This window comes from Fistularia commersonii, chromosome 3, assembly GCF_037954325.1.
Source record: "Fistularia commersonii isolate RoL2024-O1a breed Wild chromosome 3, RoL_Fcom_v1.0, whole genome shotgun sequence".
NCBI classification, from domain to species: Eukaryota; Metazoa; Chordata; class Actinopteri; order Syngnathiformes; family Fistulariidae; genus Fistularia; species Fistularia commersonii.
The window spans coordinates 17,195,381-17,220,756 of record NC_141286.1 but is presented as its reverse complement, the minus strand read 5'-3'; the positions used below and the strand labels follow the sequence as shown (position 1 = coordinate 17,220,756).

Sequence of the window (25,376 nt, the reverse complement as noted above, 5' to 3'; positions counted from 1 at the left end):
TTTCCTATTTTGTTATTAAATTATGTAGCTTTGTATTATAACGCTTTCCAAGTTTTCCACCATATTTTTTTGATGTTATTCAGTTTTTCATCCATCCTGATGTCTCCTTTTGTTTTTTTAAACTTGCGCATTTTTCCAATTTGGTGTGATTCACCTTAGTGGATGCTGCTTTCCATATATAGTGACATAGGTGTGTCGGTACCGGAACGCCATCTGAATTGCAGTTAAGTCATCTGAGTCTCCAACCCAAGTGGCCACACCCAATTCCCTGAGGCCTACTTGGTTTTCTCTATGGTGTTTGGACAGTTTATATTGAGGTGTGTTCCACAATAACAATTGTCAGTGTATAATCTGAGGGGGTGACATGTAGACTGGCGGTCCCTCCTTTCACGTAATAAGATCATCTTTTAAGACAAAGGTCATATCCATCAGCCATGTTTTCACTATTCTAATAATAGTTGCTATCTCTAAATGTGGTTTTAGGTCCGCAATCAATTCATCTGGACTTGCCACTGATTGACACTGCACCATATAGTAAACATTGTGTCCGCCAAACCAAGTGAAGGGCAATAATCTTAACTTGATTTCCCTACAGCAAGTATTTTTACAACATGACAACAGTAGCAACAGGGGATTTCATATTGCATAAGTTCGGTAACAAATGACCACATGAGACCTAATTAATCCTTGGAGCAAGCAAGGACCAAATGTGAGTCCAAAACTGAGCTGCCGCTGACTATGAAGAGATACGAGACACACACTAGAGGGATATGTGGGTTGATAAACTGCAGGTGATGACTTGAGGAGGAGCAGGTGTGCCAGCATTGAGAGAGGAAACAGAGAGCCATGGCACAAACAGACACATCCACGCACACATGCATGCACACTGGAATCACAAGAACACGAGGAAACCAAAGAGACCCTTAAAATCAGTCATGCTCTTTTGCAGTCCCAGTGGTGTAATGGACTTTCTATTCTTTAAGCCAAGCTAAAAGATAAGGGAGTTTCTAAGGAGTCCTATGGGTCAAAATAAGACGTGTTTAAAATCAAGTGATACCCCAAATGTACTTAAATAGGATGAAATAAAAGGATACATGATAAGCTGACAGAGTAACCAATATGGCAACCTTTGCACAAACAGTATGAGTTCCGTAAACACATTCTCATAAACACCCTCAGCAGGATGCAGCCTACAACACACGCAGTGCTTGCATCCATGATAACAGACTCTCATTACAGATAAATTCCTTCAAGGGCATCCTTGACATCGTCTCCATTTATGCCAGTTTAAGATACAGTAAAACAGGCCTGATTTGTGTTTTGACCCCCAAAAGGTGCAACTTATTTTCAGGTTCTTCATTGAAAAACTTCTGAGACAATGAATAGCCTTCAATTTTAAGGTTTATCACCAAGATAAGCTTTTGAAGTGGAAGATCCGAGTAACCACATCCCACTTGCGTAAGTTGTATTCTTGGTCATGATTGGCTCCAATATGTGTGATGTCACCAGTAGTGCGAGTACATTCACGACTTCTTGTAAGATTAAGACGAGCGGAGACTTTCGCTCTTCTGAATTTTGAAAAAGGCTTCTAGTGTCAAACTGCACAAACATCATGCTGCACACTGATGCACAAGGGTTCAACTGAACAAAAAAAGGAAAAAAGAAAGAATATTCTGAGTGGAGAGGGACGATAAATATTACATTACTCTCTTTAATCAAACATGTAGTTTTGTTTTTGGGAAATTAATAGACTTTTCAGGGAAAATGCAGCCTCAGGGCGGCACAGGCCAGTGTCTCTATGTGCCGGGCCCAAGCCCAGATAAATGCAGAGGGTTGCATCTTTGAACCAAACATGCAAATCAAACCTAATAATCGCATACTGGATCGGTCGAGGCCCGGGTTAATAACGATTGCCATTGGTACAGAAGACCTACAGGGTATCAGTGGAAACTGGGCTCCTGGGGGTCAAAGAAGGAGAGGAGGAAGGCGTGTTTGGAAGCAGAGAGAGAAGACGAAAGGCAAGAGTCTGGGACTGAGAGTAAGTAGGGACTTTGAATATCAAGACTGTGACAGGAAAACGTAGAGAGTTGGTCAACATAATGCAAAGAAGGAAGGTGGATATATTATGTGTCCAGGAGACCAGGTGGAGAGGTAGTAAGGCTAGAAGCTTAGGAGCAGGCTTTAAGTTGTACTATTGTGGTACTGAGAACTGGTAAGAGAACTGGAATAGGAGTTATCTTGAAGATGGAGTTAGTCAGGAATGTTCTGGAGGTGAAAAGAATGTCAGATAGACTTATGAGTCTGAAACTGGAAATTGAAGGTGTGATGCTCAGTGTTGCTCGTGGCTATGCCCCGCAGGTGGGATGTGAATTAGAGGAGAAGGAGAAGTTCCAAAATGAGTTCGATGAAGCGATGCAGAATATCCCCAGAGATGAGCGAGTGGTAATTGGTGTAGACTTCAATGGACATGTTAGTGCAGGCAATAGAGATGAAGAAGTGATGTGCAGATTTGGTATTCAGGATAGGAACGCAGAGGGACAGATGGTGGTAGACTTTGCACAACGGCTGGAAAGGCTGTAGTGAACCCTTTTTTTCCAGAAAAGACAGGGACATAGGGTAACTTATAGACGAGATAACCTGAAAGTGATCAGTGACTGCAAAGTAGTTGTGGGCGAGAGTGCAGCCAGACAGCATCGTATGGTGGTTTGTAGGATGACACTGGTGACAAGGAAGATCAAGAGGACAAAGTCAGAGCTGAGGACAAAGTGGTGGAAGCTGAGAAGGGAGGAGTGTGGTATGTTATTCAGGGTGGAGTTGAGAAAGGCTCCAGGTGGTCAGGGAGAGCTTCCAGATGATTGGACAGCAACAGCTAATGGTATCGGGGAGACAGGTAGGAGTGTACTTGGTGTATCATCTGGGAGGAAAGTGGATAAGGAGACCTGCTGGTGGAATGAGGGGGTGCAGGAGCATATACAGAGAAAGTGGTAAGCAAAGAAGAAGTGGGACATTGAGGGGACTGTGGAGAACAGACAGGAGTACATGGAGATACAACGCAAGGTAAAGATAGAGGTAGCAAAGGCAAAACAAAGGATGTATGATGACTTGTATGCTCGGTTGGACAGTAAGGAGGGAGAGAATGATCAATACAGGTTGGCAAACAGAGAGATAAAGATGGAAAGGAGGTCCGGGAGATTAAGGATAGAGGAGGGAAATGTATTGACAGATGCAAGAGTGATGAGAAGATGGAAAGAGTACTTTAAAGAGCTGATGAATTAGGAAAATGAAAGAGAGGCAAGGGTAAAGGAGACAAAGAAGAGGATGAAGAGTGGAAAGCCAGTTGGTCCATTGATAGTGCAGAAGTGTCTAAGAGAGGCAGTGGTAGAGTTTCTGGCTAGATTATTCAACAGGATCTTAGAGAGTGAGAAGATGCCTGAGGAATGGAGATGAAGTGTGACGGCGCCCTAAGAGTAAAGGGGATGTGCAGAATTGCGGCAACTATAGAGGGATAAAGTTGATGAGTCATACAATGAAGTGAAGTGAAGAGATGGGTTCAAGCAGGTTGGAGTGGATGGAGAAAAGTGTCAGGGGTACAATGCAATAGAAGACTGTCAGCCAGAATGAAAGGAAAGGTGTATAAGACAAGTGGCGTGACCAGCGATGCTGTATGGCCTTGAGACAGTTACAATGATGAAAAGACAGGAGGCAGAGCTAGAGGTCACAGAAATTAAGATGCTCAGGTTCTCTTTGGGAGTGACCAGGATGGATAGGCTCAGGAATGAGTCCATCAGAGGAACAGCACATGTTAAATGTTTTGGGGAGGCCAGAGAAGCCAGATAGTGAATATATTGGTAGACGGATGCTGGAATTGGAGCTGGAGGCAGGAGGTCAAGAGGGAGACCAAAGAGAAGATTTATGGACCTTGTGAAAGAGGATAAGAGGGTACTTAGTGTGCAAAAGGAGGATACAGAGAATAGGGGAAGGTATAGATGGAGATGGTTGATTTGCTGTGGTGACCCATGAAGGGAAAAGCCGAAAGGAGAAGAAAAACAGCCTTTCAGGAAAATTTATAGTGTATAAAAACAAATATTAATCACTGGGCTCAAGTGGGCAAAATATTATTTTCTTTTATTTTCACCAGAGGCCCACTTTGGTCTCCACGTGATTTCTGCCCAAAGGATTTTGAGTTAAACATCTGCGTTGTTCATTTTGTAAGCCAAATATTCTCCTGTTCTTCCCAAGGCTTTTTCACAATGTGTGAAAAAACTAATTACTGCTGACTTTATTCTAATGATATTCATACCACCGGAGCAGCTGAGCCGCAGACACCTTTACACTCAGATCAACACCAACAAATACTGGAAGAGTGTGAATTCTCATAATAACAGTGTCAGATCTCTGTGACTCTCAGCTGGGAAAACATTGAAAAGAAAATGACTTTTTTTATTTGTATTTTTTCAAAGATGTTTTGGCTCAATGAGAGAGGAAGAATGCATAGTGAAAGGATTGATGACTGGACATTGTACTTAAGCTGCAGGTTTGGCCAAGTAATCTGCTTATTTAATCAATGTAAAAGTACAGAAAATTGTTTGCTTAAAATCTGCCAAGAACAGAAATTAGAAGTATGAAGCTTTCCAGACATATCATAATTGTTGAGGCAGCTTTAATAAATCCTTGAACCATAAGAAACACAGACAAACACATCTAAAACATGATTCAAAAAACAATTAAACATAATACAGGCTTCTACAGAACAACCTCTCTCATGAAAATGACAATATTTTAAATGTCTCAAAGGGATCTTTTGTTTTTCATATTTTAATAAGAAACTATTTGTTTGGCACTTGTGTGGGATTTAACAAACTCGTTGCTTACAAACTCAACACCATTTAAAGTGTTGGAATTCAATTACCCTTCTGTATTTAAGTCTTGCTCACTTCATCTGTTTGGAAAATTTGAATTCAATTATTGTGCCAATATTGGAGTATCCTTCAAATGTTCAATTGTCTGTAACAACAAACTGTATCAAATATCAGCATCAACTTTTTTAAATGTTTCACATCTCAGTACAAAATGAAAATATTATTGATGATTAAATCATCATTGAATTAAAAAGTTGAACCAATATCTTCCCATATTAACCTGAACATGATGGAGGTTGATCAATTTGTGCGTTGATGTTGCTGGCAATTTCAGTGTTTTTTGTTTTGCTTTACTTGCAATTCCTCTTACATGTAATTTCTCTCCTCTTCTTCCGTTCCTGCTGCTTACTGTGTTGGCAGGAGGTGTGACTGGGCACTGAGAATGACGAGATACAGCTGCAGCCCATTTCAACAAATAGTCCAGATTTAATCCGTTTTTCCAAGACTCTATTGCCAAAATTTTCCATGTCACCATACCATACAAAACAGTCATGGCCCAACTTGCTTAATAAGAGACACTTAATCGATGCTCCCTCACTTGGTCATAATTGAAAAGGGCTCCTCACTTGATGAGGATTTTCCGGAAAATATGCTTGTCTTGGATCAATACTAAAAGAGCATCATTATACTGATGAGTGGGGGAAGTGAGTCCATCCATCAAAATGCATTTTTATTTAAACAAAATAAGGCCACAAATCACACATAAAAGCAGGTCGGAATGATGCAGAGGTGGGCTAATAAGAGAAAGAGATCCCCACCCTCAGCTCTAAGTTCTAAATTGAGGAAGAATATGTACAATTAGGCTCCCCTTACTGTACACACTTCAAGTGACCTAATTCTATTTTTACCTCCCATGTGTCAGATTAGTTATGTATCATAGATGTGGAGGCTGGAGAAAAGCTCTGGGAATTAGATCTGTTTCAAGCCTAAGTCATATGTAAAAATAAATTGGATTCTCGTTGAATATTTGTCATCGTGTCAGTCATCTAAATGGACAGATCAAACACTGCCATTTTAAGAGGCATGTTATTCAAAGAATTCTGCATTTTTATTCTTTTAATAAGTACACATCCATGCATGCATCTGTGGAAAACAATAATAAAGAAATGAGGGCTTGAGCTAGTTGGTCCAAGTTATCTGTCTCATGAGCCTTTGGGGCAGCATTTTGGTGTCAGCTGGTAACTTCCTTTCCAGGAATAATCAAAACCCTGTCAAAAGAAGTGGGTTGTTAAGCATTGTAAAAGTAGATGTTAGCAGCTGGTCAAAAAAAACAAAAAAAGGAACAAATAAAAAGTGGATCACCAGGAATGTGGTGTAAAACTAGCTTTAGATAAAGATTAGACACTCTAACAAAACAAATTAAAGGCAGAAATGCCTTGTTGACTTGATATTGAATTTGATAAATACAGTCTAATCTCACTGATACACATGGAACTATCACTTCAGAATCAGGATCTCTTTTGTTCACCAAATGTACAACATACACAGTGATTTGTCTTTCCTAAAAATATCATTTAACAGTAAGTTTAAAACTGAGAAAAAAAATAAGTTATAAGGAAAATATAAGTTAGCAATAATAACACAAGTTGCACTTTAGAGCATATATACAATATTACACCTCCACCTAATGTTATTCTCCCTTTACTCTACTGCTGCTGATGAAACATCACACTATATTTCAACGCTGAAGTAAGAAGTGGATCAATAATAAGACAGTTGGAATCCTTCCATGAACCAAAAACCACCAGGTTACACCATGGTAACCATCAATGTATCCTTGTATAGCTTTCTAATTTTAAAGGGTTGGGCTTATAGGTATGCTGCTGGCTTCATGTCTCCTTATGCATTTCTTCATCCGCCTATCAGTTCAGTCCTCCTAGAGTCTGTGCAGTCCATGTTGGCAGAGCCTCCGCCAATTGGAGCGCTGGGTGGCAGTGTCCTTAAGCTGGGTTGGTCTTTGTATGCCTTTTCAGGCCACCAGCAGAGCGACAGCCAATAACTAATTGGCTGTAGAGAACCTTCCGTGGCAGGTGATCTTTGGGCATCTTGATGACATGGCCAACCCAGCGGAGTTGGTGCTGGCCAACCATGGCCTCGTTACTGGCACAGTTGGTCTTGCGGTGTATTTCCATGTGGGGGACGTGGTCCCTCCAGGATATATCCAGGATGCATTGTAGGCATCTGATGTGGAAGGCCTCGAGCATCCTAACGTGTCGTGCATACAGTGTCCATGTTTCACAACTGTAGAGGAATGTTGTTAGGACTACTGCCTGGTAAACAGATGCGTTAGTGCGGAGGTTGAGGTGTTTGTTCTGAAAGACCCTATGTCTGAGTCACCCAAAAGAAGATGATGCTTGATTGATCTGATATTGTATTTCCCTTTCCATGCTGCAGTCGTTGGAGAAGGAGCTACTGAGGTATTTATAAGATTCTGTAAGAGGATCTTCTGAGATGGTAAAGGTTGTTGGCCGAGGTGGGGGAGTAGCTGCCCACTGGCACAGTACCTCGGCCTTTGCCGCATTTACAGAGACATCCAGTCTCAGGTGCCATAAGCACTTGCAGCAGCTGTGAGTACAGCTTGAAGTACTTCTGGTGAGAGGACCACAACTACACATCCATCTGCATACTGTTGCTCCATGATGTGTTCAGAGGTTACTTGCATGACAGCCTGAAGCCATTTGATGCTATAAAGGTTTACGTCAAGCCTGAAGTCCATCGCAATGCCACTGTCCTTCTTGATTTTTTCACCTAATAGCAATGTCACAGATAGCAGGAAGATATTAAGAAGTACTGCTGCAAGGAACCATCCCTGACACACACAAGTACAGACCCTGAAAGGCCCCGATTCCTGGCCTCCAGTAGTCCCAATGTGGAACTGTTAAAGGACTAAGACAAATTTTCTTGTGCAGCCAAATTTCAGGAGGATACTCTATAGGAGTTCCCTGTTGATGTTGTCAAAAGCCTTTCACAGGTCAATGAAAGCCATGAAGAGGTCCTGGTTTTGTTCTCTGCACTTCTCCAGAAGTTTCCTTGCTGTAGAGATCATGTCCACAGTACTTCTGTTCATTCTGAATCCACTCTGTGATTCTGAAGGAACATAAGGAACTTGTCTCCTTTGCCTTTGTAGGTAGTGATGATGTTTGCATCCCTCCTCTGTTGAGGGACTGATTCTGGTGCCAGGCATCTGCAATAAAGAGGCAGTGTGTGTTTCCCTTCCAGAAGAAAGTGTAATCCAGCCCTACTTTCTTCAGGGAGCCTTCACATAGGAACTTGGTTTCACTAAGAGCAGCAATGTCAACACTGCAGCGGTTAAGTTTTGCTGCAATAGGCGCCGTTCTCCTCTGTGGCCTGTAACTGATTCCATCAGTGTCCAGGAGGGTTAGCATGTTTCATGTAGCCGGTTTGAGAGGGATTATTTTCTTCTGCTTATTTCGACCACTGGGTGGAATGTCCCAATAGGTCTCCATTGGTTTCCTCTGGGTTCAATGGTTTCCTCCCACAGTCCAAAAATATGCAGCAGGTAAACTGGTAAAAATTGCTCCAAATGAGTGAGTGAATGGTTGTCTGTCTATATATGTGGCACGATGATTGTCTGGCGACCAGTCCAGAATGCAACCCGCCTCTCGCCCAATGACAGCTGGGATAGGCTCCAGCATCCCCCGCGACCCTGAGTGCAGGTTAAGTGGCAGACGATGGATAGATAGATGGATTCATTAATGCAACTTGGATTGTGTTTTTCATTCATACATTATCAGTACCACTGATCTAATACACAGGGTCCTGTGGGTGACTCCTTTTCTAAATTACCATCAAAATGTTTTTGAATCATTCCTTAGTTTTTTTCAACCTCCTGAAGTATTGACACATTTTGAAGTGCTTAAACTGACACCAGAACTTCCTAAAAATGGATGTTTCCTCTCAAATAGTATTGAGTAATCTAGGTCAAAAAAAACAACAAGATAGCAAGAACTTCAAGGAAGTTACAAGATGATGAATCATGATTATGAATCATTTCCCTTTCCAGAGGTGGATGTTTTCTCTAGGATAGGCACATAGTTTCTATGGCAGCAGTGTTCTACTAGAGCACAGCTGTTCATGTGACATTGAGAGATTGTATTTAATACTTGAATGTATATATTCATTTGAAGACACAGAAAAAGCCATTCAGGTTAGTGTATTAAAACCAAACAAAATAACTTCCTATTTTCTGGAATTGTTAACGTTGTCATGTCCTACATTGGCGTTTGTATCCCACAATGCATTTGCACCTGTGACATATCAGCAATGTTTGAACCGCACCTCTGGAATGCTGTAGAAATAGATCTTTACATTAGCCGTTACACTTTTCATGTGGTCACACCTTTGTATATAATGCAATCATCATGTTTGTAAAGTTGGTGTGAATGTGCATTTAGAGTTTACAGGGCTATTTGAGGTTTCACCAGTCAATGACAACCTTGATCTCTGACCTCAAGGGACCTACAAAAGTCTTTTGGTCTGACTTTTTCAGTTCATTTTTTATTATAAACCAAGCATAAGGAGTAAACAGAGGTATTTTGTTGGATGTTGTTTAAACTAAATGCTTGTGAACACCAGCATAATTGCTTTCAATTTTTCAAATTTTTAAAATCTTTTTTAATATCCCTAATTTCCCGGTCATTTTTTGTTTAATCATTGCTTGTTTTTCAAGGGCCTTTCCTGCTTAAATTTATGATGTATAGTCCTTAAAGCTGATTTCATTACATTATCCCTTTGTTTTTTGCAACAAATGAATATTCTAAAAATGGGATCCGTAAATAAGGGGTAATAGTAATTTAATTTGTTTATTGCTGCTTTTTTTCAAATTCATTTTTGAGAAGCTCCACCTAGCTTTTTTAAAACCATACTGATTCTTGTTGCTGTGTCCTAACAGACAGACAATGGTGCTGAAAAATTACCCTTCTTGGCAGAAGTAAACATCCAGATTGTTGAATCAAGGTTGGTTGATACCTGGGACAAATGTCCCATTTTCAATCGGTGACAGTTATTCATTGATAAGTGGTGAGTTATAGTTACCCAGTCAAAATGCTGGTTGCTGTTTGGACTGCATGCTCATCAGTGTTAATTCACTAAGACTACCAAAGGACATGCTTCATTTTATAAGCGTTACAATTGGATCAATGAATAAAGTTTTCACACTAAAGTCAGTGGATCCAGTCAGCAAAGCCAAAAATGTGTAACCTCCGTTCTAGCAGTCTCCATTGTACTTGAATATTGTATTATTAAATTTAGAACAGATTCTCATAACTGTATATGAGCTTTGTTATCTTCAGAAAGAGGACAAATACACTGAATCCTTGTTTATTTATTTATTTATTTATTTTTTGTAATTTTGTTAACACTATACGATAACCAAGTCCTTTACTTTCATTAGTAATGTTTCATGTGGGGGGTCTAACTCAATAATCTGGTCTCACAGGAAAAACCATGGCAAAACAGGCATAGTTGGGATCGACCTTTGACATGTCCTTAAAAATGATTCGCTAATTTTACACAGTCCTTTAATAACACAATTTCTTGAAGTGAAGTCGAGTATGACAATTCTAAACTAATTAACTCCACTCAAGCAAAAATGTCCTAGGTTAAAATTATAGGACCATGGGTCAAAAATTTCATACAGTCTCATTAGTTTAGTCTGGTACTGTCAAATTACAATGAAACACATCATCTTCTCTCCTAAATGTGAAACTTTATGTTGAAGATCTGTGTGTGTGTGTGTGTGTGTGTGTGTGTGTGTGTGTGTGCGTGCACACATGCACATGTGTCTGTGTGTGTGAGAAATCCTAATGACTGATATCTGATCTTCATCTTGATTATCAAAAGAGATAATCCAGAGTTTATGGGCATGTCAAATATTCATTTTTGGATGCATTTTCTTTGTTCCGATTTTGCAAACAAATATGAATTAATTCTAAAGAGATGGACTCAATCAAACCATCTGTATGGTCTTTGACCTCTTTGACCTGCCTCATGTGATACTTATTTGCCATTCTTGAAAGATCTTGCTTTAAAAACCAGTCTCATCAATGACAACGGTATCTTGTATCACTATTCCTTGAGGAATAATGATTGTAATTTTTAATTTTGGCATTGCAGCCTAAATGCCAAGGTATTGAGATTCTTCAAGCACTTTTGCAGTTGAAACAGAGAAAAATGGCTTCAGAGTTTACCAGTAATTACATTTTCATGTCACAAATAGAGCAGCTGGACACAAGACATCTTCTTCAGTGTGCAGTCCACCGTCGGAGTTTGTGACCCAAAAGTCAAGCTCCCAAATTACATTGGTGTTGCTAAATATTGGACCAAAATTGAAGTAAACATACTTGTAACATGATAAATCGTGCCCAGAGACCTCCCTCTTCACTTTAGATGTCTCATAAATTAAGTTGCGTTCTTCAATGAGGATGGGGGAGCATCATATGTCACAATTTGCAAGTGTAAATCAGGAAAAAAAAAAGAAAAGCAACTGAGATGAAAATGTAACGACCTTGAGGGACCAGGTCATTTCCAACCAGTAAACAGCAGATGACAATTTGCATACGCTGGGCAATTTGGGAATAAAAGCACAAATTAAAATCTGGTAATTATTTTGTCACAAGTTTCATAGGTTTCTATCCAATATGCTTCTCCAATGCCTTTGCCATTTAGTCTCAAAGTTTAGTTTTCCAGCTTTATCCCAAACACCGGCATTTAGTATAATATGCAAATCAAAGGGTCTCAACAGGATTATGCATCAATTTATATGTGAGGGGATTTTTTTTTTCTTTGTATTTCCCACAGAATATAGATTATATTGATTGTCGTCGTAGTCAAACCGCCGACCCGACGCGACACGGGCAGCAGAGGTCCGGTAAGCAGATTTGTGCAGGGGTGGTTTTAATCCTTCGCCTTCTTATTCGTACTTTAACAAAACTCCCCCACAGCGAGCTGAGGGGACGTGCGGGCGGGAAACCGACCCACGTCATGTTTTACGCGCACTCGGTAGTAACGTCGGAGCGGTGAATGTGGACAGGGGTGGGAGCTCTGCGTCCGGTGCGCAAAGCGGAGCGCACCGGACAGTCGATCCACCTCGGGAAAGCCGCGGGAAAGGGATCATAGATGAAAACCATCCCGGAGAGGGTGGATCTTCTTCGGAGCAGGATCCCGTCAGTCTGCGACACCGGCGGCCATGTGGGACAACTCCACAAACTTGACCATCGACACGCAATCGGCTGCCGCGGTGACAGGCAGCTACAACATCCCGGCGCTCATATTCGGGATTCTGCTGATCGTGATCGTTACCGGCGGGAACGTGTTGGTGTGTCTGAGCGTTTACCTGGAAAAGGCTCTGAAAACGACCACCAACTACTTCATTGTCAGTTTGGCGTTTGCGGACCTGCTGCTGGCGGTGCTGGTGCTGCCGCTGTTCGTTTACGCGGAGGTGAGATCACGCTTTTATTTTAAAACCCCACGCGTAATAGTTTGATGCGGCGTGGAATTTAGATTCTAAACCCTGCTGTGGTTAAAATCACGGGTAGGATAGAGGCATTTCGTAAGTCTGATCGGGTCGAAGGGGCAACACACACACCACTCTGTCACCTCCTTGGCAAAACATGTCCCATGTCTCTGGAGCACCGGCCTCGTGGAGGATGATTCATACCCCAAGCATTACATTTTTAAACGAAAAAGACAAGATAGCAAAGTTCTAAAGGCTTAGATCTCGCTCTTATTAAAGTATTACAAGTTACCCGGATCACAGACTCCCTGCTGAGGCTTCCTCTTCTAAGTCCCTTCTTAACGAGATGCGCCCTGTTGCAGCTCATGCTCAGGTCAGCCAGTTTCCTAAAATTTAATTCCGGCAGTTTTGTTTAAAAAAAATGTTTTCCAGGCGTGAATGTGATCGTAGGGAAGAAAAAAAAAACATTTAAATGACAGAATTAGGTGCTGAAAATGAGTAGGAACAAACAATTCATAAACCGAAGCTTCATATATAAAATAGGATTATTTTAATTTTTTTAAAATTTGTATGAAATAAAAAAATTGTTTTTTGTTTTTTGTTTTTTAAATCAGAACTTTTTCAAAAATCTAGTGACAAGTTATTTGGGAGTTGAAGGTAAAGAAGATCAGAACAGAAAGAACCACACGTCCATCCATCCAAACTGTCCAGAGAATTTTTTTAAGTTAAATGATGGTGAATCACCTTTACTTCTTAACCTAACATTTCAGTGAAACAAAAGTGCTCTTGATTATTTTTTTGAAGGCTGAGTGTGTGTCCTCAGGTAGAACAAGATTTAGGGCCTTGAGCGTGGACTGCTGCTTAGTCAAATGAGTTTGACAGTTACAATTTTCACCTTATGAAACGAGTGAGCGCGGCAGCGTTGCATCTTGAACGAGAACCGATGGTGCAAGCACAAGAGGATTAAGGCCTCTTTATTCTGCTCCTCAGCTCTGGGCTCTGGGCTAATGAGTTTGTGTTTCCTTCTGTGTGTGTGTGTGTGTGTGTGTGTGCAGTTCCAGGGTGGAGTTTGGTCCTTAAATATGCTCATGTGTGATGGCTTGATGACCATGGATGTGATGCTGTGCACTGCATCCATCTTCAACCTCTGTGCCATCAGTGTGGACAGGTATGTGTGAGTATCCGTTCTGTCAAGACATGACTAACCTTCTGTTAATGGAGGTTTTCTGCATCTGTGCCATGCAGAAGAAAGGGAGGTTGTGTTCACAAATCCAGATGTTCAATGTACTGAGAGAATCTTTTTGGTTTTTATTTTTTGCTTTTGTTTGCAGCAGCAAATGAGAGAACAAAGACCAGATGGAAAAGGAAAATTGTGTGACATTTATGGCTGATTAAAAGCCTCAAGATGAATCAATCTACTGTCACTGGGGTCGATGAGACACAAAGTAAATCTATAACACAACACGTACACAAAACAATGAGCCAATATCGATTCCTGTGTGGAGCAAAGAAACGAATCAAATCGCTCTACACAGAATATTCCAATCTGATGGGAGTTTTAATTTAGAAAACAGGATTAAAAAATTAAAGTTATGTTCCTGAGTTAATTCATGGCCAGTTCTGTGTGAGTGGGATTATAAAGATTGCCCTCATAATTGTGTGAATGTTTTTTCATTATTCCAATTAGTAAAATCCCCCTAAATGACCATTATCTTGTGTCTACATCTTTAACCGTAGAGCTTCATGACCCATGATGTAAAAACAATTCTGCTTTTATGACAGCCACTTAACCAGCTTGTTTATGAGGATGGGCTCCTCTAGGGCCCACATTATTATGTCTGAAACACCATGTTAATCTAAAAAGAGAATTCCACAGAAAATTTAGTTGAATCTATTCCACAAATGAGTCTTATCCAGTCACTAATTAACTCTAACCAGGGGTGGTTCTTTGAATGTTTAACTGGAGCGGCTCCAGGATGGCAGACGCTTGCCTAGTGGTGGAAATAATGTATGTGCATTGCATATAGAGTAAGAATATTCTTGGATATTTAAGATTCAAAGTGTTAATTCCTATGTGTACAGTCTGGAAACATTTTTCCCTGTACAATGAAATTCTTACTTGCTGCCCACAGTGCATCCAGATAAGTACTCTACTTGATTGAATATTAATAGAATGCCAGCACATACGGCAGCTGTCGGGGGTGCCTGATAGTGCTTGTTAGAGCTGCAGCAAGATAAAACTGTTGCCTAAATCATATGACCATGACATATGATGCTGTGTGAAATACTTATAATTGTGTCTCGCTAAGTTATTTACGTAATGAACCATAAATATGCAGCTATGAGATTACAGAGAGTTTTAAAGGTGTGAATCTTTCAATTGAGTGCGTTAAATGTGTCTTATTTCTGTCTGCTCCTGATAAGGTGACTGGTTGGAGGTAATAGGCTCTGAGAAATATTTTTGCTCCTGCATCTTTTGCGGCTGGCGGATTGATTACTTGTTGACAGCTAAAAATCAAGTGTTAGTCTGATTTTCTTTCAAGCAGTTTTTGTAATCCAGTCCTTGATGCTTCAACTTAGAGGACGAAATTACATTTAAAGAACTGGGCCCTGAAAAAAATATCTACATATAATAATATAATACTTTCGATCAAAGTTGGCCTGATTGAATCTCATGAATATATGTGCCTGCTTACAGTAGAGATGTGGCACATTACACATTGTTTTACTATCTCCAGAATGCCACCCTTTGATGCCATTTTTTTGGTGCAGACTATGTAGTAAATAGAATATATCAAATTTGACAGAATCTTATTTAATGTCTCTATTGGTTCTCAGTCGACCCAGTGATGGTACTTGTCATTAAATCTTGTGATAGCATCTAGGTCTGTAGGGTTTCTTGGAGACAGTTTATGTCTCTAATCCGAGGGTCTTCTTCTGTTTTGACTACGCGTCTCCCCTGAAATGATTGATCTAAGCATTTGGTACTTCTGTATTGTCATGGACACCTTATGAACCATTCACTTCAGACCAAAGAATGCAACGTGTGCAGAAAATGGCCCCTAGCTCAGTTAGCCAAAGGTTTTAATGGCAAGCAACTGGAATAGAAGCACAGTGGGTTTTTACTATGGAAATAATGCACTAGTGGGTATTGAACCCATCTGCTTTTAAGAAGACTTTCAGTCTCAACATGAATAATGTTCCTTAGCAGATATCCTAAAAGTTTAAAATAATTTCTAAAGCTATGTTGGGCTCAAAGAAGTTATAATTGCTGACATTAATGTCACGATATGAGTTGAACGACGTACATTTGTCTAACTAGTCTCAGTAACCTTTGGTCTAAACGGGCCTAAAAGTGATATTTCTACAGCTTCCGAAGCAAAACGGAAGACAAATACACACCTCCCTGAACATGAGACACAAAAGTAGGGATAATAAGCTTGGGAGAACAGAAATGTTAAAAAAGGGTAAAACACAGTAGTTACAAGTATGATTATTGAATAGAATAGAATGTGCCTATAATTATCCCACAATGGGTATATTTCATACAGTTCCATTAATGATATTGTTTTCTTCAACTACATTTCCAAACTGCTACATCGAAGACTTTGAAGGAGTTGTATTCTATAGTGGCCTCAAAAGGGTTTTCAATTAGTTATGATTTCACAGTTAAATTAACCTTTGACGCTTTCATCACATTAGACAGCAGCATGGATTTTTTTAGTCATAATGAGAGTATTCATATTTAAATTATAATGAAACGTATGCTTTGAGAGAGTAACTTTGATACTTTGATTTGCATGAGGCATTCTAATCAAGTCGTCTTTGGGCAATTAGAAGGATGAAATTCCTGTCAGTCACATTCATGATAATCGGAGCACTATAGAGTCAGCAGATCTGACTATCAAAAAATAGAATGACATCGGCCATCAGTGTTCCAGTGAGAGAATAACATTTTAAGAATACCATCTAAATATGTTTCATTGTCGGAAATCAGAAAGCCAAGTTTCACTGTGAGTATGGTGTTTAAAAATACAAGAAAATCTCCCATGCACAGTAGGTTCATGGAACTTAAACATCATACACAGTATGAAGTTTAAATGCAGATATTGCCAACATGGTCAACACAAGTTAATTTAGTTGGACAAAAATCGTCAATCAAAAACATTCATTTTGTAAAAGTCATTCCAAAATTGATCCAAATTCTCAGACTTGGCAACTAAGAAGAAAAGCACATGTTTTAATTGGGTGGGGCAATCCTATCTTCCAGTATGACTCAAGTGCTCTCTTCAAATGACAGTCTTCATCAGAACCGAGGAAATATGCCCTCTGTTTTTTGTTGTTATCATGTTTGAAGACAAAATGTAAGAAAGCATCATCTTGTCTGACAGAGTACCTTGAAATGTTTGCGGAGGTCAGATTTAAGCAAGTACCTATATGTATTAAGCTTCTGCATGGTCAGAGTCACCAAGATTAGAGGGACCTCAGCACCAGACAGACAAGTCAATGCCAAAGCTGAGCCACAGGCTACAGAGGGTGTAACTGGGCTGACAGCTGCAGAGCTGGATGCCACATTGTGGGAGCACAGCCTATTAGGCATTAGCTCCAGAGTGCCAATGAAGTATTCACTTTAACCTGGAGAGGACTGCGGCCGAGAATGGAAGCGTGCAAACTGGTAAGTCTGGTAATAAAACTAAAAAAATGAATCTAGAAAGTCTTTAATAATTTAAAAGAAAAAGTGTATTACTATTCACTTGTCATGAGTAACATAAAGGAACATTGGATTTGAAAATATTAATTTCACAAGTTTTAAATCCTCTGTTTTTTGCACCAATATACCTCCTCTTTTTCTGTATGATGACTCATCCTGCACATCCAGACACTTGTAAAAGGTCACCGAATCAGACATGACTTAAAGCAAGTACCTTCCATACCTGCTTTTAAACTCAACTTCACCATTTGTGTGCCAACAGAAAAAAATGTGTTCAGGTGTCAAGGGTAACAATCTTGGTTTTCATTTACCTAACATGGTGCCTGTGGTATAAATTCATTATTTCTCTATCACGCTTCTTAACTAACAATGTGCCGACAGTCATCTTCAGATTTATTTTTCTCTTAAACTCTGCATCATGCTGCACAACTCGGCTTATTTTTTCACTCCAAACGAAATCAAGAGATTTGATTAAAATCACACATTTAGTTTTACAGCCCAGAAATATGTGTTGTTTTTTGCAAATAATGCGTCACAGCACAGAAGCTCAACACACTCTTGACTCCCATTGCATGGGGACTTTTAAGGATAAGTCTGATTTTCACCGCCCACTTTTCCGTCATGTGTTTTTGCTAGAGTGAGTGGAATGGTTCCAAGATTGAGAGCAAAGTGTTTTGACCTGCAAAAGGCTGTAACATAATTGTATGGAGCATTTGTCATTACCTACCACAGTCTGCTGGATTTTCAACAGTTGCAAAAAATAATACCTTTATATTTTCTACATCATTCTTGATGTCGCAAAATAATAATCCAGGAACAATAACAATAATTTGGATTTAAATAATATCCGAAAAACAAATGTTGCCAAGGATTAACTGCTTACATCCCAAAATACAAACATTGGTAATATATCTTGATGGCAGAAACAGCTTCTGACTTAGAGTGATGCCTTTCCATCCCTTATTTTTAAAAACAATATAAATATATTCCGAACTCTTGAATTTTGTCAGTTGACTGAAGGAGGACTCTTGTTCATATGATCATCTTGCGTTTATTTTTCTTTTTTAGCAACCACAAAAAAACAAAGATGTTTTTCTTTTGTTTATTTCTTTTAGATTCTCCTTAAAGTGGAGCTCAAAAAAAACAATTTAATTTAGATTCTGAATAATGAAGAGAGTTTCTGTAGGGCGGGGAAGTGAGTGCTGCCATCCAGATTATTTTTTAGGGAAATCACCCCTTATTGAAGCAAGATAATTCAGAGCCACATTCTGCAGATGTTACAACAGTGTGGCTTTGTTATAAAAACATGGCAGTACAAGACTAGCCTGCAGGCAGTCCAACCCTGTCTGCCATTAAATTATACCAAATGAAGCACAAAATAAACCAACGCTGATATCAGACTGGTTCACAGCTGAATAAATGTTCAAGAAGTAATGGGAATTACTTTCCAAACTTCAAGGCTACTCTGTTACAAAAGTATCTGGATGCTAAAAGAAAATGCAGAGATCAACATGGTGCTGTCCTAACTTTTTTGTAACCTGTTTGTGGCATCAATACATTTACATATAAACAATGAAGACAGTTTGAATGTAAACCTAATGTTTTTTATTGTGTTAGATTATATGTCGACAACAGCTTGCAAAATATACATAGTAACCAGCGTTTCCAAAGACAGGATTGCCTAAATTGTCTGCGTTGCGTCTCTGACTTGACATTTTTCACATCTAACCAGACAAAACAATTGAAACAAAGCAAGCTCATTGACTGTGATATTTATTTTTTGATATGCCCCAGCACTACATACTTGCAAGGAAATGTTTACATCTAATAGTAAGGTTGTGTCACTTCTCTCCTGACCTGTGGTAATAAGTTTTTTTCCTTATTTTGCAGGTTCATTGCTGTCTCAATACCTCTGAATTACAACCGGAAGCATGTTGACCATCGTCAGCTCATCTTGTTGTCAGCCACCTGGCTGCTGGCCCTGGCTGTGGCTTCGCCGGTCATCTTTGGCATCAACAATGTGCCTGACCGTGATCCCCGAGAGTGCAAACTTGAGGACAATAACTATGTAGTTTATTCCTCTGTCTGCTCTTTCTTCATCCCCTGTCCCATCATGGTCCTGCTGTACTTTGGGGTGTTTCGAGGACTACGACGGTGGGAGGAGGCTCGAAAGGCCAAACTTCGCAGCAGCATTGAGGCCTGCAGGAAGCTGCAACACGCCACCATCGCTACTGCCCTCCCCCCATTGACGGGTACCATCCCAGGGCCTCTACCCATGCCTCTACCCAGGATCATTGAGAGGGACCTGGCTCAGTCCCGGCTGGATGACACAGACGACTGTATCCAACAGGAAATTCCATATCCTCGCCAGTACAGAGAAAACTCAGTACCCACAGTGACTTTCAGCCATCAGCACATGAAAAAGAGCGCCAAGATCAACAGCAGAGAGAGGAAAGCGATGAAAGTCTTACCTGTTGTAGTAGGTGAGTATGTCTGTTCTCCCTTTCAGTCATCTCAAAGGCTCTTCACACAAAGAAAACAGATTGATTTTGTCAGATTCCCATTACTTTAGAGGACATATTTTCCATCAATCTAACTGGTGTTACTGACAGGGTTTGTGTCTTGACTCAAGCCCTCAGCAACCAGCTGAGTCAGATAGGGACAGAAATGGTAGAGAAAAGCCCAGCAAAGAATCTTCTTCCTTGAGAAGTTGAAGCAAGCTGGGCTCTCCTCTCAGCTTCTCATCAACTTCTATAGACCGACAATAGAAACCACGCCACAGCGCTACAGTATGGTATTGCGGCTGCACAGCACGAGACAGGAAAGAGTTGACCCAGGTGTTGTGAACAGCGCAGGGCATCGTTGGCTGTCTTCTCCCGCATCTGGGCTTTTTCTACAATGCCCAGTTTCAGAAGAAGGCTAATATTTTGGCTGGAAAACAGCATCTTCCCAAGAGCTGTAAAAGCATCCCCCAGCAGAGCACTCACATTCACACCTGGACCCACACACAGCCAGCCACACACTAATACAATGCTGCCCCCCCCCCCCCCACACACACACACCCACAGACACAATAGCTTGCATTAAATTTCTCCACTTTAAACTCATTCATATTCAGATCACCCTTCATACCATCTGCATCATGTACATAACTATGCAAAATTGCACTCTGCCTGCACAATAACAATTAAAAATCTTGAATCTTGAAATGATCATGTAGTGTATCATTGATTCTTGGTCAAGTTCAATCCTTGAGTGTCCAAGGCCATTTAGAAAGTCCAAAATAGAATTGCATGTGTTGATCATTTTTAAATTAGTTTTGTACAGATTAACTCAAAAATTCAATGATCAAACTGCTGCACCAAAGAGTAAAATTGAATAAATGACAGCAAAAAAAGACAGATGTTTTGTAAATTTTACGAATTTGGTTTCCTGTTTGCAGTATAATTTTTTTTCAAAATATTCCTGTCATAAAGTTAAATTCATATGTTATGATATAACAATGATAACACAAGTTAACCCTCTCAGGTTTTTTTTATCTGTATTTGGAGCCATTATATTGACAGTAAGAGAAGGCTGTAATGATGTTCAATGATAAGACAAAGTTTTCCACACATTTTGCATTTCAAGATACACTTGATGTTGAAAATGTAGAAAAAAATAGTCAGAATGTCTTATTTGCTATGATTTTCCTTTCATACATATGAATATGGGATATAAAAACTAACATTAAAATATAGATGACTCTATATAGATATAGATTACTCAGTATAGATTACAGTTACATATTGATATAAAAATGTAAATATATAGTTTAAAGTTTCATTATTGCATTAATCGTCATCATGGTCAGCCTCTCCAGACTTTCTAAGAATGCTCAAAATAAATGTGAAATACAAAAAAAATCAGTTTTAAATTAAGATATGAAGGTTAAAGTATAATGCAATAAAAGTGTGGTTTGAAATGAGAAAAAAAACAAGGCAAGGGAGTATGAAGAATAATCTTCAAATTCGGAGCTTCAAATGTACCTTACAATATTTTCTTGCCTAGCTGTCAAGGGTATTTGAATGACAGGAATATCTATTCAGCCATTGAAGCATAAAATTGAATTCAAATTGCTCCTGAAAAAAGGTGTGGGGCTAATTTGTTGTATTCTGCTGTTAACATCGAAATTATCCTAAAAGTGCCGCTGCAAATCCTGTGAGTGGTCCCCCATTAAACAGAAGCGGACTAACCTGTGCCTGACCTTTTAATTGTACATAAACAATTGCTCAAAGAGTTGATCAGAGTGAGTTTGTCCTGAGATCCAGGTAGAATATTTATGCATGTCACTCTAACCATCAAGATAAATTAGTCTTCTCTGACTGGCCCTCTCGCCGGGCAGCGCCATTATAGCTCAAAGCCCTCAATCCAATTATTATGTAAGACATGATCTTATAGCCAGTCTTAATGGCTGAATCCTGATCTGAACCCAGTTTTGTTTTAACCCAGTGAATGACATTTCTCAGCTGTATTACAAGTCCAATTTATGTCTCTCAATCATCATTTGTGCAATTTTTTTCCCTCCCTTTATACTCCCTATGGATCATCACATGTAAATCCCAGTTTTCGATCGTCTTACTGAGGTGAATGTTGGCCTTTTTGCATATAAAAGTGTAATATATTGTATTTTTGTTAATGGATCGTTGTCCAATAAAATAGTGAGTGTTTAGTTGTACTTGGATTATTATTATTTGCTAATTCTATTTACTACTCTCAGTCATTTCTCTATTAGAAAAATATAATTTTAAAAATCACCTCAGTTCATTATAAGTAAAATATTTTTAATGTCTGGGGTCAGAGCACTGACAGATAGACTTATAGGGCACTGACATGGTGTGCCACTACTCAGCTTTCCTCAGCTGGAAATATGAATACTGTATATGTGTGGGAAATAAGGTACCTTAAAAAATGTCCATCAGGTCAAGTCTTTTGAAAATGATCCATCATTCAAACTGTTAGACAACAGCATACAGACACAGTAAAGTGCTTCATAATAACACAGAAGCCTCTTTGACACTGTCTGTTAAAGCAGTGAATAAACCACTGTTAGGAAAATGCAAAGAGATAGAACTGGAAGGCCAGCAAGTTCTGCTCCAACTACCAGAATGACGTTTTCATCAGACTAACCCTAGTTGTGAAGGGGGGGATTCTGTTTTTACAGCTCTTGGGAAGAAGCTGTTTTTTAGCCGAGAGGTGATTGATTGTCCTGTATCACTTTCCTGATGGGAGTGGCACAAACAGGCTGTTGCCCGGGTGGGTGGGTTCTATTGCAATGTTCTTAGCCTTCTTCTGCATGTAGGCATTGTAGATAGAGCCCAGATGCAGAAAAAGACATCCCACAATGCTCTGTGCTGTTCTCACCACCAGGGCCAACTTCTTTCTACCTCATGCCGTGCAGCCACCATACCACACTGTAGCGCTGAGACAGAGGATGCTTTCTTTCGTTGATCTGTAGAAGTTGATAAGTAGCTGAGAGGAGACACCAACTCACTTCAGTTTCCTCAGGAAGAATCTTCGCTGCTGGACTTTCTTTACCAGGTGTGAGGTGTTAACGGCCCAGGTCAGGTCAGATGAGATGTGGATGCCCAAGAACCTGAAGTTGTCAACGTGCTCCACTGTATCCCTATATATAGGTCTTGCTTGTGTTTAGGATGAGGTTGTTGTTTGAGCACTATTGAGTGAGGTACCAGAGTCAGTGGATCCAGTCAGCAAAGCCAAAAATCTGTAACCTCTGTTTAAGCAGTCTCCAATGTACTTGAATATCATATAATTAAATTTAGGTCAAATTTTCATAACTGTATATGAACTTTGTAAGGATATAACTTATATACTACTGTGTTATCTTCAGAAAGATGACAAATTTACTGAATCCTTTTTTGTTTATTTATTTATTTTAATTTAGTTAACAATATACAATAACAAAGTGTTTTACTTTCATTTGTAAGGTTTCATGGGGTGGGGTGGGGGGGTCTAACTCTACACTCTGATCCCACAGGAAAAAACACAGCAAAACAGGCCAACATGTCCATTAAAAGGGATTTGCTATTTTTACACAGTCCCTTAATATCACATTTTCTTGAAGCAGAGTCAAGTATGACAATTCTAAATTTATTGACTCCGCCCAAGCAGTACTGGTTGAGGTTAAAATTATGGGAGCACGGGTCATACATTTCGTACAGTCTCATTAGCTTAGTCTGGTCATGAATCATTCAGAGTAGTACTGTCAAATTACAATGAAACACATCATCTTCACTTCTAAATGTGAAACTTTATGCTGAAGTTGTGTGTGTGTGTGGTGGTTGTGGTAGTTGTTGGCAGCTCAGGACATTAAAAGTGTAGATAAATAAGAGATCAGCAAGGATGATGCTATTCCAACTAGACATTCAGCAGGAAGCGCTGCTGCACTTAGAAATGTCATTCAAAGAGACGTGAAAAGAAATTTTTGGAAATACAATAGAATTCCACTGCAGTACCATATTCATATTACAAAGAAATACATGCAATGGAATGAAAATATTCAACTTTTATTCTTGAAAAGCTAACCTCAAACTCACTGTTGCACACTACAAATAACTAATGGGCCTGAATCCATTGTGCCACATTTCAACACATGTTGTTTGACCATCATCCAACCAAAATATTAATGTAATTCATGCCCTAGTAGGCCACCATTCCAGCTTTTTTTGCAGCCAGATGTGATTACATCTGGTCCATGCAGCTGGAGATATACAAATTGGGAAGGAGGCTAATGGTGCAAATACACCACATATGTTCATGATTAAATTGCTTGCTGGTTGTCTTGCTTGCAGATTAAAACTCTTTTCGTAAACAAATTCTAAAGTTTCATGCGGGGAAAATATCTTATTTATATTGATGATTGTAAAATCATGTCCAAAATGAAACTGGAAAATGCAGGTGGCCACTGCTGAGTTTCGCAAATGCCTGAGCAATTTGACTTTTTTTTTGGATAACTGGCGGAGTTAGGGACAGCTGCTTTACAGGAAGATGGTCCCCAGTTAGAAACCAGGGACCGTCCTTTGTGGAGTTGGCATAAATTTTACATGGCAGGGTTCTTTCCAGATTCCTCTGTTCATCCCCCACAGTTCAAAAACTGTTAGTAGGTGAAGTGAGGTCTAAATTTGCAAATGAGGAAGCGCAGCTCTGTTGCCCTGTGATCCACTGGTGACCTGTCCAGGGTGAACCTTTTCTCCATCCGAGTAGCACCTGAACCGGCCCCCCATCTATCTCCCTCCCTAGTGTTCAAGACCATAGTTATAGACAATGAAAGAATGTTTTTGTCCTCTGCCTATCATTTGAATGAAAGTATTTGAAAGAATACTTCCAAGCATTCTCATTTCGGTAGGATCAACTAGGATTAAATTTCAAAATAATGTCGAAAGTATTTGAATATTTTGATCAGACTTCACTTGAACTGCATCATCCAACAAGCACACAGTGATTAACTTGTTGCCCAGCGGTGGAAAGTGACAGTTGAACTTCTTTTAGTATTCTTTTTCAATCATCCTGACTCATGGGCCTTTTAGCATTTATATTAGACATTATTTGAGCAATGTTTTGGCACTTCTTCTCAAAGGTTATTCCTTGATCCCCAATGACATTTAAATATTTAATTGAATTTAAGTCCCCAGCAAATGATTACACACAAACAATAAATGTTTTTTGGGGGCATAACCATATGCAGCTCTATGGCTTACCGGGTGTAAAGGTGACAAAAAACATGAAGTCATTAAATTGAGAATTTTGAAACCAAACTTGAAATCTAAAAATCAGAATCAGGAATACTTCATTCTTCCTGAAGGGAGTTGTTCAATTGTGTAATCTCCGGGGGCCCAAGTGAACAGTGGGGTACAGCGGACATATAATTACCAATGAATAAACTCTCTATGCACAGATTCTGCATATGAAAAGGACATATGATATTATATCTGATTGAACTGTCTGACGGATCTTTGTATTTTCACACAGGTTGCTTCTTGTTCTGTTGGACTCCATTCTTTGTGGTTCACACGACGCGAGCCATATGCCTTTCTTGCGCCATTCCCCCTAGTCTGATGAGCACTGTCACCTGGCTTGGCTACGTCAACAGCGCTCTGAACCCCATCATCTATACCATCTTCAACACAGAGTTCAAAAAGTTCTTCAAGAAATGCTTTTGGAGTTGCTGCTGACAGTTCTTTCCCCTCCGTGGCCATAGGCTGAATTGGAGGGC

General features: G+C 39.7%; 1 protein-coding gene across 1 annotated transcript; it reads left to right on the top strand.

Annotated features, from left to right (window-relative positions):
• The first annotated feature begins 11,964 nt into the window (after positions 1–11,964).
• drd4b (dopamine receptor D4b) lies at positions 11,965–25,376 on the top strand. Its single transcript, XM_086139689.1, has 4 exons — positions 11,965–12,378; positions 13,449–13,561; positions 18,995–19,587; positions 25,133–25,376. Exons 1-4 carry the CDS (start codon positions 12,127–12,129, stop codon positions 25,333–25,335), a joined length of 1,161 nt encoding a protein of 386 aa, XP_085995815.1. The 5' UTR covers positions 11,965–12,126; the 3' UTR covers positions 25,336–25,376.

Coding starts and splice junctions, on each gene's coding strand:
- drd4b (XM_086139689.1), top strand. CDS start 12,127: ATGTGGGACAACTCCACAAACTTGACCATCGACACGCAATCGGCTGCC. Junction 13,562..18,994: donor TGTGCCATCAGTGTGGACAG/GTATGTGTGAGT, acceptor CTTATTTTGCAG/GTTCATTGCTGTCTCAATAC. Junction 19,588..25,132: donor AGTCTTACCTGTTGTAGTAG/GTGAGTATGTCT, acceptor ATTTTCACACAG/GTTGCTTCTTGTTCTGTTGG.